This window comes from Prosopis cineraria, unplaced genomic scaffold (assembly GCF_029017545.1).
Source record: "Prosopis cineraria cultivar Desert tree isolate PC_DT_omini unplaced genomic scaffold, ASM2901754v1 PC395, whole genome shotgun sequence".
Classification (NCBI taxonomy): domain Eukaryota; kingdom Viridiplantae; phylum Streptophyta; class Magnoliopsida; order Fabales; family Fabaceae; genus Prosopis; species Prosopis cineraria.
In genome coordinates this window covers 1-14,274 of record NW_026555722.1, presented here as the reverse complement: position 1 = coordinate 14,274, position 14,274 = coordinate 1, and the positions used below count along the sequence as shown (strand labels likewise).

The 14,274-nt window shown below is 34.3% G+C and overlaps 1 protein-coding gene and 1 long non-coding RNA gene across 4 annotated transcripts; one reads left to right on the top strand and one right to left on the bottom strand.

The window, feature by feature from the left end:
* The first annotated feature begins 3,453 nt into the window (after window positions 1-3,453).
* On the top strand, window positions 3,454-7,904 carry LOC129296910 (zinc finger CCCH domain-containing protein 67-like). Of its 3 annotated transcripts, none has more exons than XM_054935307.1 (6): window positions 3,463-4,312; window positions 4,756-4,821; window positions 5,693-5,812; window positions 5,954-6,229; window positions 6,642-6,908; window positions 7,510-7,904. In XM_054935307.1, the coding sequence occupies exons 1-6, from the start codon at window positions 3,758-3,760 to the stop codon at window positions 7,717-7,719; spliced, it is 1,494 nt and encodes a 497-aa protein (XP_054791282.1). In that variant the 5' UTR covers window positions 3,463-3,757; the 3' UTR covers window positions 7,720-7,904. The 3 variants fall into 3 exon arrangements, with proteins under 3 accessions (XP_054791284.1, XP_054791282.1, XP_054791283.1); XM_054935308.1 differs by having other exon boundaries at window positions 3,467-4,312; window positions 7,513-7,904; XM_054935309.1 differs by lacking the exon at window positions 5,693-5,812 and having other exon boundaries at window positions 3,454-4,312.
* A 4,283-nt stretch (window positions 7,905-12,187) lies between these two features.
* On the bottom strand, window positions 12,188-13,611 carry LOC129296912 (uncharacterized). Its single transcript, XR_008590053.1, has 3 exons — window positions 13,512-13,611; window positions 12,477-12,665; window positions 12,188-12,354 (listed from the first exon to the last, which is right to left on the bottom strand). It is a non-coding gene; the product is annotated as an uncharacterized LOC129296912 (long non-coding RNA).
* Between the last annotated feature and the right edge of the window lie 663 nt (window positions 13,612-14,274).

Here is a 14,274-nt window from a genome sequence, read left to right as displayed (position 1 = left end):
TTAAATTTATTTTATCTTTTTATATTTATTTTCATTAAACATTTTATAATAAATATAAAGTCATTCATCAGTGGGGCATTTTTTTTTAAAAGTCAATCATTATATGTTAAAAAATAAAAATGTCTTATATTTTTAAAAATTTAACTTCTCTCAAAAAATATTTTATATTTTTAAATGGAGGGAGTATAGTTTTATAAAAATATATTCAAATGCTCCTGTTATATGACAAATTTAATCGTGAGCCTAAAATTTTAATTTTCTTAAAAAATTCAAACATTTATTATTGAAATTAATTATAAACCTAATATTATAATTTTTGCAAGAATATCCAGATATCATATATATCACAAAATTAATCATGAATTCACAATTATAATTTATAAAATAATTTTTTTATAAATTTTAGATAAACTTTTTGAAAAGTATAATTGAAAAATTAAATTGAAAAGTAACTGATATAACATGAAAATTATCCATTCATTTTTATTTTTATCTTATTTATTTTTTGCCAGATCCAAAGGAATCAATTTAAAAACATGGAGCTAAGTATGAATATACAATATAATAATAACCCCACCTCTGAGAAATTGGTAAGTCCACCCATCATTAATCTAACTTCTTCAATTGAGGTTCTATTTTCTTTTTGGTGTCATGCTGATAATTGTTAGTTGTCCATAGATCTTATTCTCCTTTGTGAAAAAAATATTTGGGTGAACTAAAATTCAAATATATCTTACTACTCATAACATTTGTAGAAACACTTAATGGATAAAACATTGATAAAATCCTTAAATATTGTAAAAAATTATTTTGAGGTCTCACATGAAAAACAAATTGAGTAAAAAAATTCTAATGAAATTATAAAATTACTCTAAAATATCTTTTTTTAATTAAAGTTGTCATTTATATTAACTGATATAACAAAATTAACTTATATCAGTTAATTTTGTTATTTAGTTGTCAATTGAACAACTCCATTAATGACTATACAGCAACATTTGACAATTTCAAAAAAGGACACATGAAACTTCAAAAAAATTTCTTATTTCATTGAACTTTTTTTATATTTAGATTGTTGGTATAAGATCTAAAAATGATTTGTTAACATCTGATGACCAACTAGGGTGTCACACTCAACAACAAAGGATTCCCAAAAGCAGACAAACTAGACACCTTAGCTTGCTGGAAAGGATACTACATCTAATGAGTGACTTGAAAATATTTTTCTGAAGTATCAAAGAAGGACTTCTAAAAGCAGGCAAGCAAAATGCCCAAGTGAGGAAGATGTAATGTCTGATGAACATTAAGATCATCAAGTTCAGAAGAAGCAAAAAAAGGAGCACGCAAAGAAATGCATTAATAGAGAAGTTCTGGACGTCTCCATTGAAAATTATCGTCTACCGCAAAAACCACCGAAAAGGAAGCAAGTTAAATGCATGGATGGAGATGACAGTAATTCGGATGGTCAAGTGGAGGATGATTCTCACTAGCAGCACAAGAGGCTTCTTCGAAGCAATCTACTCAAATTAGAGACACCGAAGCCAATTAAACATGCATGCTAAGCCTGGCAGTGTGAAAAACCAGACATCCCAGTCTGTAAAACACAGTGCTCGGCTGCTTGATTGTTAAAGCAAATGCTTCTCAGCAAAGGAAGCAGTTTCCACGATTGCGAAATGGGCAATCCAATAGCGACAGAGTTTAGTTGTTTACATGGTGAAGAGGAGGGAGAAGGCTGACCTAGCACACACCGGAGTTAGTCCATGTATGCTTGCACTGAGCCTGGCCGTTGGCAAACATTTAGGTTTCTGCCTGATTTTAGTCGTCATAAGCGAAATACTGGCCATTCACCAGAGAAGAGTCACCAATAAGTATTATGAATTTAACTAGCTCATTGTTCAATTGACGGGACTAGGACTAGATACTTGGACTAGAAACATGATTCTCAATCAATATTGATCAATCGTTGCCCCAATGTCTCTGTACGTACCCTGTTGACTTTGGTGCAAGCAACCCTCCTTATTTACCCGTACTAATGCATAATGCATACTCCTGTAAGGCCGTACTCATGAGATGGTCAAACTCAAACCTTTGGCTTTAGTCAGCTTCCATGCTTCATGCTCGTAGCGTCCTCATGCCACCAGAGAACTATACATAAAGAAATATACTTGCACACTTAAAAAAAGAGTTTTTGGTATAGTCTCTAGCGTTTGATCGTAATAAATGGCACTAAAGAAGGGTTGCAGGTTCGTGTGATGGTGCAATGAGGGCATGGTTTTGAAGCTTATTTGTTTGCAAAGCTCAAACTCTTTCAGACAGACAGACAGACAGACAGACATACATACATACATACATACATACATACATATATATAAATATATATACTTGCAGGAAACATTTTAAGATAGGCTTGACATACCATGATGAGTACTCAAACGTCCCGTTTGCTTGGAGGTGATCTTGCTCTATTGTATAGACGGCAGAGAGGAGTATGGCTGGCAGATTTGTTCTCATTCTCATTCTAATGGCCTACCTGACTATCCCTATACCTGTAGTGAACCCAATTCCAAATAAATCCTGGGTGTGTGGGCACGCGCGCACCAATTCCTATGCATGTATGTAAATATGCATATTCCTATACGAGTCCAGAGATATAAGTCACACCATTCATGAGTTATAAATAATGTCTATTTCTTAAAACTGTGTAACGCCTGCTGTGCACACGGTCAAACTATTTTTGCATTATACATATTGTAGTTATTTGATTATTTTTCATCAAATCAATAACATCATCTTATCTCATGCAGATTTTGAAACGTCGAATTTTCCCTCCCAACCCCGACTCGGGCTCATCAAATAAGCATAGCAAAACTTATACAATTGAAGGTCAAGGCGCTCACCAGTAAAGGAACTACCTACACAATATCAATACAAAAGAGATAAAAAGAAGAGAAATACGCTTATTGCCTCTCCCAACTTCTAATTTATGGGGGTGATTTGGGAGTACAAAATACAAATTGGTCCGTGGATTCTTCCCTCCTTTCTTTGCATAATGGCCAACCTGGAAGATGCTCCATTAAATAGCAAACCCCACTGACAATATCTATGAATTATTATTATCAGTTGACCCCAAAACAACAATGCATAATCTGAGCATCCTTCAATTACAAACAGACAAATCCACTTCCTCAATCTGTTTCCAAAGCCCATTGTTTAGAATTTGGCTGCTCCTGATCCTGAACCTGACCCCACCCACGCTTTTTTCGATTTCCAGACCCAAATATCTCACTCCTACATTCTAATCAGATGCGTGTGTCGACATTCCAAATCGATAATCATCTTCTCAAAATGGGTTTTTGAGTTAATATTATTAAATTAACTTTTCAACTCTTTGTTTTTTTTTTTTAACCCTCTTTTTAGATTTTAGTGTCTCTATTTTCCCTTCGATTTCCTCTTCTGGCAGCTGCATACGGTTATAGCATATCCCTTGACCCGTACAAAATTACGGGCAATTACGAGCTAAAAAATATGAAAACAACGAAACTGTAGTAGTGTTCAGAGTTCAGACACCCCATCAAAGGCCAAAAAGCAACGCCCGTTTTTCTTCGTTCGTTCACTTCTGTGTTCACACTAGACACTTCGAACTGCTTACTTCTCAGTTCTCTGTCAAAACATAAGAGCTCCCCCGACCTAAATCTATTCAAGTTCTTTTTCAGTAATCTCTGTTGTCACTTATTAGGGTTTGAAATGTGGAGGGAGAATGGATCCCTCTGAATCCGATTCAACAGCTGTTTCGAACTCCATCAAAGATCCAGAACTGGGAAATCAGTCAGCTTCTTCCCTCTCTAGTTCCCATCACGATCCTGAAACGTCAGATCTCAATCCCAGGGATGAGACTGATGCCCTTCAGGAAGACCTTCAGGATAAGTTGGATTTGAAGGATAAGGATGAAGGGGACGAAGAGGAAAAGGGGAAGAAAGATTCTGAATTTGATGATGGTAAAGAAGTAAGTGGTATAGCTGGTACTGGAGAATCTGAGAAGGAACAAGTTTTCAATGAACATAACCAGAATTGGAATGGAAATGAGGACGATGGTTGGGGGGAGAATGTGAACGAGAGTGAGAATGATAATTTTGGTTTGGATAATGTAACTGTCGGTGATAAGGTGGAGAAGAACGATGGGGAAAGCAGCAGTAGAGCACACCAGTACCCGGTGAGGCCCGAAGCTGAAGATTGTGCGTTTTATCTCAAGACTGGAACTTGCAAATTTGGGTTTAACTGCAAGTTTAATCACCCTCTTAGGAAGAAAATCAAGGTACTCTACTACACTATATATTATTCAATGAATGCATATACTAGAACTAAACTATAGAATTTCTCATGTGAACATTAATCCCTGCTTCCTTTTGTGTTGTGTAAACAATCATCCATGTCTGCTAGAATTGAGAAAAAGGGCATTTTGCTTTTGAGATTATGTTTCTATTTGAGATACTGGTAAGGATTTTTCGTCATGACCGATTGCTTGATGCTCAACCTTTACTTGTACTTTATGAAGAAATTGGTTGTTCATATGTATTTAGAGGGTTCATTTTTGGAGTTCCTTTTCTGTATCGCGTAGAAATTGGTTTTTCCAAAATCTTTAATGAATATGTATGAGCGCGCATCAATTGGTTTTTCTTACGTTTTATTAAACTGGAAACGTTTTTTACCCGTTACTTCATAAAACTTCTGTGTTTGATGTTTTGACATTAATTGTAGGTTGTTAAGGAGAAGGGAAAAGAAAGAGAAGAATCAGGAGAAAGATCAGGGCAGACTGAATGCAAGGTTATGGTCAAATTTATGTTGTTATGCAGTTATTGTTGCAAACTGTAATATTAATATTGTGTTATCTCATCCTCAATGTGATGACTTAAGTTGTGCATTAATCATTTCTCATTGTTGAAAAGAAAATTCATTGGTTCTATTAAGCAATTACTTTTCCCTTTTATTGGATTACAGGTCATGGAATTGAGACACTATTTGTTCAATTTTAGCTACTGTAGTATTTTCTACAGTGCAGGAGAAGGGTAGGCCATGGCGTTTTGCCATTGTAAAGGATGTGGACTATTGAATTTGTCATTTGACTATGTGATAAATAATGAACAATGCCTAGGTTTGACTAAGTGATATACATAGTAAAGTTTATATCATAATTCATTGATCAATACAATATGTTAATCATTGCTGGCGCTGAGAGTAAAAAAATCTCAATTACTTCAATATCTACCCAATATACATTAGCTAAGGACAGGAATTATCATGGCATATTAGTTGGTGGAATTCTTTCAGTTGTGGTATATGCTCAAACACTGTCTAGTTTACTCATGTTGGCCTTATAATGATAAATATGGTTGATGGCAGTTATAAAATTAACATTTATATAAAATTAATAATAGTCGTAGATACATAGATTAGATCCAAAGGAATAAATTGATGAATATATGGATGAATGGAATGGGAGATGACAGGAAAAATGAACACTCCTTACTCCTTAGACTACTTTATCTATTGCTATATTGAAAAATGCCTTGACCTCTGTTGAATGAGTTTTGTAAGAAGCATCATGGTTGAATTCTTTCTTGAGCCATAACTTCTGTGTTTGCACCATGCATGACATATTTATGGTAAACATTTTGGTTTTCTTATGTTTTGACAGTATTATCTAAAGTCAGGAGGTTGTAAATACGGAAAGGCTTGTAAATTTAACCACACCAGAGGAAAATGTTCTCCAACCACTATTTTAGAACTTAACTTTCTCGGCCTGCCTATTCGTCTGGTATAAACATTGCTTCCTGTTTATCAAGTTATGATGAAACTTCATTTTTGTTTCCAGATATTTCCTAATTCCTATCTTGTCTCTTTCTCCATTCTGAACTTACTATTCCCTTAACTTTCATGAGGTTGTTATTCATGACAGGGGGAGAAAGAGTGCCCCTATTATATGCGTACTGGCTCTTGTAAGTTTGGAGCAAACTGCAAATTCAATCACCCTGATCCTACTACTGTTGGAGGAAGTGATCCTCCTTCAACATTTGCTAATGGTGGGGCTGTTTCTTTACAAGGTGTATCTCAGCCATCTATACCCTCTTGGTCTTCTCCAAGAACATTCAATGAAACTGCCCCGTTTGTGCCAATGATGATTCCACCTGTTCAAGGGGTTTCTCCCCAAAGTTCTGATTGGAATGGATATCAGGTAAATCATCGCTGACAACCGTGTATCCGAAGGCTTTCTATTAAGTCATTATACAGAGGAAGCTATGAACCCATTACTGCATGCTTGCAAGGCCAGAAGTGAACCTGAAATTGTCCATCATGCTTTGAGCTGTTAATGAAATGTTGAATAGAATTTAATATTTTGGATTTCACGTTCATTCCACCACCCCTTCCCCTATTCCTCTTGTTTGCAATCACTTCTTTTGATAATCTTTTGCGGCTTTGTCTTAATTCTGATGAAGCGGGCTATGATTAACTGGTACATGATCCGAGACAAGGATGGTTCCTTTTTATCCCCTTCCTTCTGGCCTAAAGAGTTTACTATTCTTCCTGTTGAACTTTAGTAGTGATTGTTTTCCTATTTATTTGACCTTTGTTTGTGGTTGGTAAAGGCACCTGTCTACCTACCTGAGAGGACTATGCACCCACCATCTCCATACATTGTGAACAGCCCAGCTATTGAAACAAATGTCTTTATGCATCATCCGAAGCAGATGCAGGTTGAAGAGTTTCCAGAAAGGCCTGGTGAACCAGAGTGCAGTTACTACTTAAAAACTGGCCATTGCAAATTTAAATCTAATTGTAAATTTCACCATCCAAAGAACCGCAGTACAAGACCTCTATGCACTCTAAGTGACAAGGGTCTGCCTTTGAGACCTGTAAGTTTTTAATGCTGCTGTTACTTATTTATGGAGAAACTGTTTCCCCCTGAATTAGGGAGAACTAGCACCTTTTATATACGAAGCTGAAGTGTTTACAGAAACCAAAAAATTGCAATTTGAATATCTTGATTATTTTGAAATGCTGTTCTGTGTTCTTCCTTTATCCTCTCCTCTCGGAATTTCTCCTGCACATGATGTTGAAAGAAACTCCTTACTGGCAAATTTAAAACTTTCTAGTGATCTGGAGGAACTGAGCACGGTTCCAAAATATAAGCTGCTATTATTCACTGAGATTTAAAATTTGCTATGGCCGAAACATGTGGCTTCTGATTAAAATGAAAGGAATTTTTATTATTGCTGTTATTTAAGTGGATTTCAAACCATGCATGCCTTGTTAAACAGATGTACAAATGTATGTTTATAAGTTCCCTAGTTCCAAGAATATTTTATGTGTGGCCATGCCAATCTAAATCCTTTAACAGTTTACTATTTACCTTAGAGGTGCTTTTCTTTCTGGTTATAGAAAGAAAAATACCCTCGAGTTTGATTAGTCATATTAAACTGTGAGCTAGAGCTGCCTGTTTCTTCTATGCTAAAGCAGGACCAGAGTGTCTGCTCGCACTATAGTCGCTATGGAATATGCAAATATGGGCCGTCTTGTAAGTTTGACCACCCAACAAACCTATCGCCGTCAAACATGGCTGGACTGGATCAGGAATCCTCCTGCACAGACTTTGCTAGTGTGGAAGTAGCTGAGATGGCTGGAAGTAGAGGTGCAGGTGACTCCGCAGTTAAGCAACCTGTGTAAACATTTTCCATGGCGGATCCTCTAACTTTCAGGATGCGTACTGCCCAGAATTTGTAATTTTTCTTAAGGATATGATAAATTTGTTACTCTTTCCATTTCTGCACGATGCGGCACAAGCTTTGCAAAGAATAGCGAGATATTATATAAATAACTATTTATTAGAACTTAGAAGTTACATTATCGTCTATATATTCTTGCTCCTGCCCCTGCCCTTGATATATTAAAAATGTTCTGGATTACAAGTCCGGCTGGTGAGAAATGTTATAAGTTTCGCCCTTGCCAGTTAAAAGTTTCGGGCATCTAATGGTGTAAAGCTGATCGGAATAAAAAAAATAACTATATCAATCCATAAACCAGGTGTAACCTATGCCTGTCAATACGCAAACTGTTCGAAACTAGTGGATTTCTTTCCCACCGCGCTCATTTGTGCATGTAAAGTATAGTCGTATCTGGTATTTGCCATTAATTTCTGCATAGAGATTCTAATACAAGCATAGATATATTGTATCTATATTCAGGAACTATTCTGATACATTCTCTGTATCCATATTACATATACTTAAAAAATTGTGTGTAAGCGAAAGTCTTGTATAACTAGATTTCTGTTTCCTCCGCATGATGCAATGGATATATTGTATTGTTTTTTAACATTTGTATTCAATTAAAATACAGGGAAACATTAAAAGAATTGAAAAAGTTATATGGCACTGAAATCCAATGAAATGTTAAAAAAAAAAAAATGAACGTGGGGGCAGGGCAGAAAATTTTATAGAACTTGTGACAAGTTATATTATTCATATTGTTGTGGATAGAGTGATTTCCCAAAAATTTTGTATATTATATTGCTATTGATTTACTATTCATAAGCCATTAAACAACGCTCTTGTATTGTGTCTTACCTTTATTTTCTCATCACCATCATCATCGTGTCATCATTCCATCTCTTCTCTCTACTATTTTTAACTATCTGAAATTAAATTTTAAATTTCTCAGCTAAAATTTTGTTCATATCAAGAATCCTATTAAAAGTTTCTGTGAGTTATTATTTATAATGCGTGGAAAAATAATCTAGTTTGATCCTTTAAAATCTAGCATTAATAGAAAGATTATGTTAGTTGGTTAGGGCGCAGTTTGGTGAGAAGATTAATTGGACTGTATCTATACTAATTTGTATTTGAAAAAAATGAAATACAAGATGAAAATTAATTTACTGAATGAAAAATAAAAGTTTGTTTACTCTTGGTAATCTGTTTTTTAATGGAAAAAAGAGCCTATTCTATTCAAATTACTCCAACGAGTGGCATATATGATGTAACAGAGAAATTGCTTTCCAAAACTTGTTATTTTGATTTTCATATGATCATTTTTTTTTACATAGATTTATATTTAGTCAAATTTGTCATTCGGGTTTCACAAGTGGTTTAATCTTGATCATCCAGCATAAACACCAAAAATTTGGAGAGAAGCACTATCACAAAGATTGTTTATCAATAAAAATATTACAAAATCATATGCACAACCATATGTATCGGTCTTCTATTAGTAGCAGATGTAACATCCGAATTTTAATATAAATTTAATTATGAGAAATATGGGTTTAATTGAGGATCTTACCTTAGGATTTATAATTTGTATTGAGGTTGGATTAAAGAAATTAAATGGAGATGTTGTTAATTGAGGTTTGATTTGAGAAATAATTTTTATTTGAGGATAACTGAGATTTAATGATGGTTTAGGCATTTAAGTATGGATTAAAATGGACTTAGAGACATGTATAGAGGTTAAATAAGGTCAAAATATAGGTATTGGGCTAAACTGGGCCAATTAATAGACTAAAAATGAAATACTACATTTTGCATTTCTCATTGTGGTGAGTAGCATGTTTGGCCGTAATGAACAATGCAAATCTCGATAAGTGTTTTTGTTTGAAACAGAAACAAAGTGAAAATATTTTGTGAGTTATTAGGGAGATTTTTTGAAGCTCTACTAAGATTTAAGGATTCCTAAACCTAAAACACAAATTTAGGTTCCAAATTGCCAAGGTAAACTGTTTGATCTTCATATTACCCTATAATATCCTTGTTTTTAAGGTGTAATTACTTTTGGGTGTTAGGGTTTCATTTTTAGGCTTACTTAGCCCTTAAATCTGAATCTTAAGTGTTGTTTGAGTTTAAATAAGGAATTTTTTAGATAGTTTTGGTGATGTTTACAATTATAAGATGATCAAATCTGAAACTCTAGATTTAGAAATGACACTTTGGTTGATGATTTTGAATTTTAGGTGTTAAATTTGTACAAAGGAGTATAATGAGGATTTTTGGGACTAAGTTTGATAATATAAGTGTATAGGATATGTTAGTGTTAATGAGCTTAACTAACTTAACCTTAAGATTAGTGTGTAAGTGCTGTAATTAGCCATAATGAATTTATTAATGTAAATTGACATTATTATATTGTGTAGATTGTGGTGTAGACACCTTAGTAGGTGGCCATTCATGTGTTTAGGGAACCTTGCTTGCAAGGAGTAAAGGCAACCATTCTAACTTGTCATGTTTGGTGACTTATAGTTGATGGTGTGAAATTTTTATATAAATAATTGTGTTGTGAGAAATGTGTATTTGGAGATAAATATTGTTTTAGAAAGTTTTATGTTGCTAAGTGAGTTATTTATGTTAGAATGTGTTTTTTAAATATGGATGTACGCTTAAAAGCATGACTTATGGTGTTTTGAACATGTGTATGTAAAAATATGTTTTAAATTGCATGACTAGCAATGTAAGGTTGGGAGCATTGTGTATTGCACTAAACTACCACGTGACGTGCACCCATTAGGCCTAACGGGTGATATGTGTGACTTGAACTAGCTTACTTTTGCTTGGTTGAGTGAGAGTGCCAAGCATGGTGTGATGTGGATAAGGTGGTATCAACATACTTTATAATTGTGTTTTGTGATTTGATATGACGTGTTTTAGAAATGTGTTACTTACCCACTCAATAATCCTTATTATTAATTGCATGTTCAGCTATCATAGCATTTTAGTTTGGCTATTAGGACCCTCGATTCTTATTCCTTATTGTTAACTATTTTTTAAGAAAGAGCTCAGCTAGAGAAACACTTGAGGCATAGTGTTAGTATGTTGAACACTATTTAATTATAGGGTCTCATTATTCATACCTGTAAAGTGAGAATATGACTCTTAATTTTATATAAATCTGTGTGTGCTAGTCATGAAAATGGTTTTTAACTCTCATGTTATTATTTATAATATTTTGTGAACGTGATAATTAAGTGATGATATATCAATGCATTATAGTCAAAAGTTATTTTACTCATATTGAACTTTGTTAGGTGGTTATAAACCCAACTATGGATCATTGTGTGTTTTGAGCAAATGCATGAACATGTATGTCATCTGGTGTGTATGTGTTAGCATCAAGTGTCCTACCCTTCAGTTTATGATTTTGATAGTGGTTTAGAAAGTGCTCGAAAGGCTAATAGTTTATTTTTAAACCAATAAAGGTTTTGCTAGATAAAACCTTTATATGGTGAAATTTGTGTGTCAAATTAAAATGATTAGCTAGATTATTAAATAAATTTTTTATGGACATTTGAATCACCTAAATTAAATATTTGTGTGAGCAATTATATATATTTAAAGTTTGAGTGAGGAATGTATCTTGACAACAAGTCCTAGCACTGTTACTGTGTCATCTATTATGGCAAGTGTCTTATCCACCATAGTAGGAAATGTCTTGTCCACCCTGATGAGCATCTTGTTAGCCAAATAGACTACCTAAATGCGAGGCAGATGCTTTTGTGCCATTTGCAACAGCATGGCCAGTATGCACCATAGTGACTAGCTCTATTTTTTCAGTTTTGTCCCTATACATTTAAACATTTTTAAGAAAGATTTTTTTTTCTCTTTTACCTTTTGTTAACTTGTCTTTGGATGATTATGCCTTTGAGAAGTATGTGTCCATGAATTCAAGAGTTTTAAATTAATGTTATGATTTTAAGTATTCAAATAGTTTTCGGATCCCACTTTTGACGTCAAGTATTTTACCTTTTTTTTTTTCTAAATTAACGATAGTAGACAAATTTAAGAAGTTAAACTCTTTGTATAATGGCAGAATCTTCTTTATTATGATAGTTGGTTTTACTAAACATTCATGTTATAAGAAAATCTTTTTCTACCAAGATAAGCCTTTTATTTACTATGGTAATATTTTAAAAATATACTTTACTTTACTATGATAAATACTTTTTACCATAGTAAATGTTTTTGAACTGTTTATATATATATATATATATATTATAATGCATTTATGGGTGATAATTATGTGTATATGTAAGGTATGTTTCAGCAGACACTCAATTCTATTTTATCACTCGGTCATCTGTATTGTTTCCTTGTTAAATTTGGCATAGAACTTCAATTCACAAGCACAGAGAAGATGAAAAAGTAATAATCGGAAAAATCAATTTGAAAAAAAAAAAAAAAGACCGTAAGCCATACTTCACTCCCCAGATTTGCAAGAGCACGATCCACACAGCATTGCTTGGAAGAAGACTTATACAATCTTTTTGATTATACGTTATGCTCCAAGGCTCTAACCGCAGCAAAACCACTTGCTCTGCAATTTCAGAAATTAAGTGAAGCTCAGAGGGATCTTATCATTTTAAACACCAAACCTAAATCCAAACACTGAGAACTAAAAAGTGAAAAAGAACACTTCGATTGACATTTTAAGCTTACCTTTCGAGGGTAACGAGGATAACTTTCATGCCTGTACGTAGGTTCAGATTTCCTCGGAGTTACCATGTTAGCATAGCCAGTCTTCTTCTCATCTCTAGCCCTCTTAAATATGACTGTATATCCTTCAGCCGAGGCAGGGTTATTCACATCCCACTCGCCGAATTTAGGCAACGGCCCACCTGTATCTTGCTTTTGGAACAAAGACTGGAACAATTAGTGCACGATCTTTATTCGTAAGACATGTTGCTTTTCATGTGTCACAACTTGATATAATGAAATTAATTTTAAAGGTCCACCTCTATGCATAGTATCATTTTAAGAAATAAAAAACAGCATTTTGCTAAGATTGATTGTTCTTAGCTCCTAAATGACAAGACACAATTGTTTCTGAGCTAGATCAGTGGAATCACCTGACTAAAAGCGTTATGGCCTCAGAACGTTGATACGTACAAAATCACTTGCATGGTTCCACACACTGCCGGATTAAATCTAAACCTATATTATTGATCGTGTGACGCGTTCTATTTTTCTTCACAATTTATTTGATTTTGAAATCGGCAATAATAAGTCAAATACAAATGACGCCTGAACATGTCATCGTGTGAAAATAACAAATCAGGAATCAATTACATAGTCCAGAATAAAATTGCTACCAGGGAGACTCTCAATGAGCTGGTTGTTCGGTCTTTGATCCTCTAGAATGGAATGGTAAAGAAGAAACTGGAGGAAATCATTTTCAAGGTTAATATTAACGTGAGATTTGACAAGACAAGAGTAAGGCCGGTATTGCTGTCATTATCAGAAAGTCTTGGCCGTTAAGGATCTAAACTCCAATGATGGAAACCATTGAATCTATCAGCAGCAACAGGAAAAGAAATTCAAGAGGAAGAATTTAATGTCCCGATCAGGAATGCCGAAAACCAATGCGAGAATGATTATTTGGCAACACCAAACGGATTCAACAAGCAAACTAGCGTCAAACTTTCATTTCGGAATAAAGGTAAAATCAAATTAGGAAAAAGGAAGCAATGTTACCGAAGCCATGGATGAGCCAGTTTGGATCGTAATAGCTTGCAAATGCTGGGATCGATAGCCACGACGTTTTCGCCCGCGTGAAGGCGAAAGAGGCCCGTGTAGGAACTATGAAGCATGGAGCCCACAAGCAAAATTAGAGTAACCGAATTTGGACCAACCATGGAGCGACACGCGTGGGCTCGAACCGTTTCTGTTTCCCGCTGCAAGGGTCCCGATTTCCTGCGTGCGTCATTTTCAGCCTTCAACTCCCTCTGTTTTCGGGCTTCCCAATCTCGTTAGTTTTTAGTTCATTGTTACATTCAAAACTTATTTTTAGAAACTACTCCAAAGAGAAATATAGTAGAATTAGGTTTTTTATTTTATTTCAGTCGTGGAAATGCACCGACAGTGTCTCGTGAAAGCTGGCATAGTAATCCAAGCTTTGAATATGACACTTGTTAGAAATGAATCTTGTTAAAATCATCAACGTGTTTAGTGGAGGGAGTGAGTTTTTTCATAACGTGATTAATCAAGGTTGAATGTCATTAAAAAATGTGCCCTCCAATTGGATGATACCCTTAAACAATTAAAAAAAATCTCATCAAAATTTCTTCATCACAATTCGTTTATTTTTAAAATTTTCTAATTAAGTAGGCTAGATCCTAGTCGGTAATATTCTGAATAATAAATTTTATATTTTTATATTAATATTAGTATTGATAATTATTAATTATATAACATCAAAATTATTCTTTTACCAAATAAAAGTTCCCTTTTTGTGAGA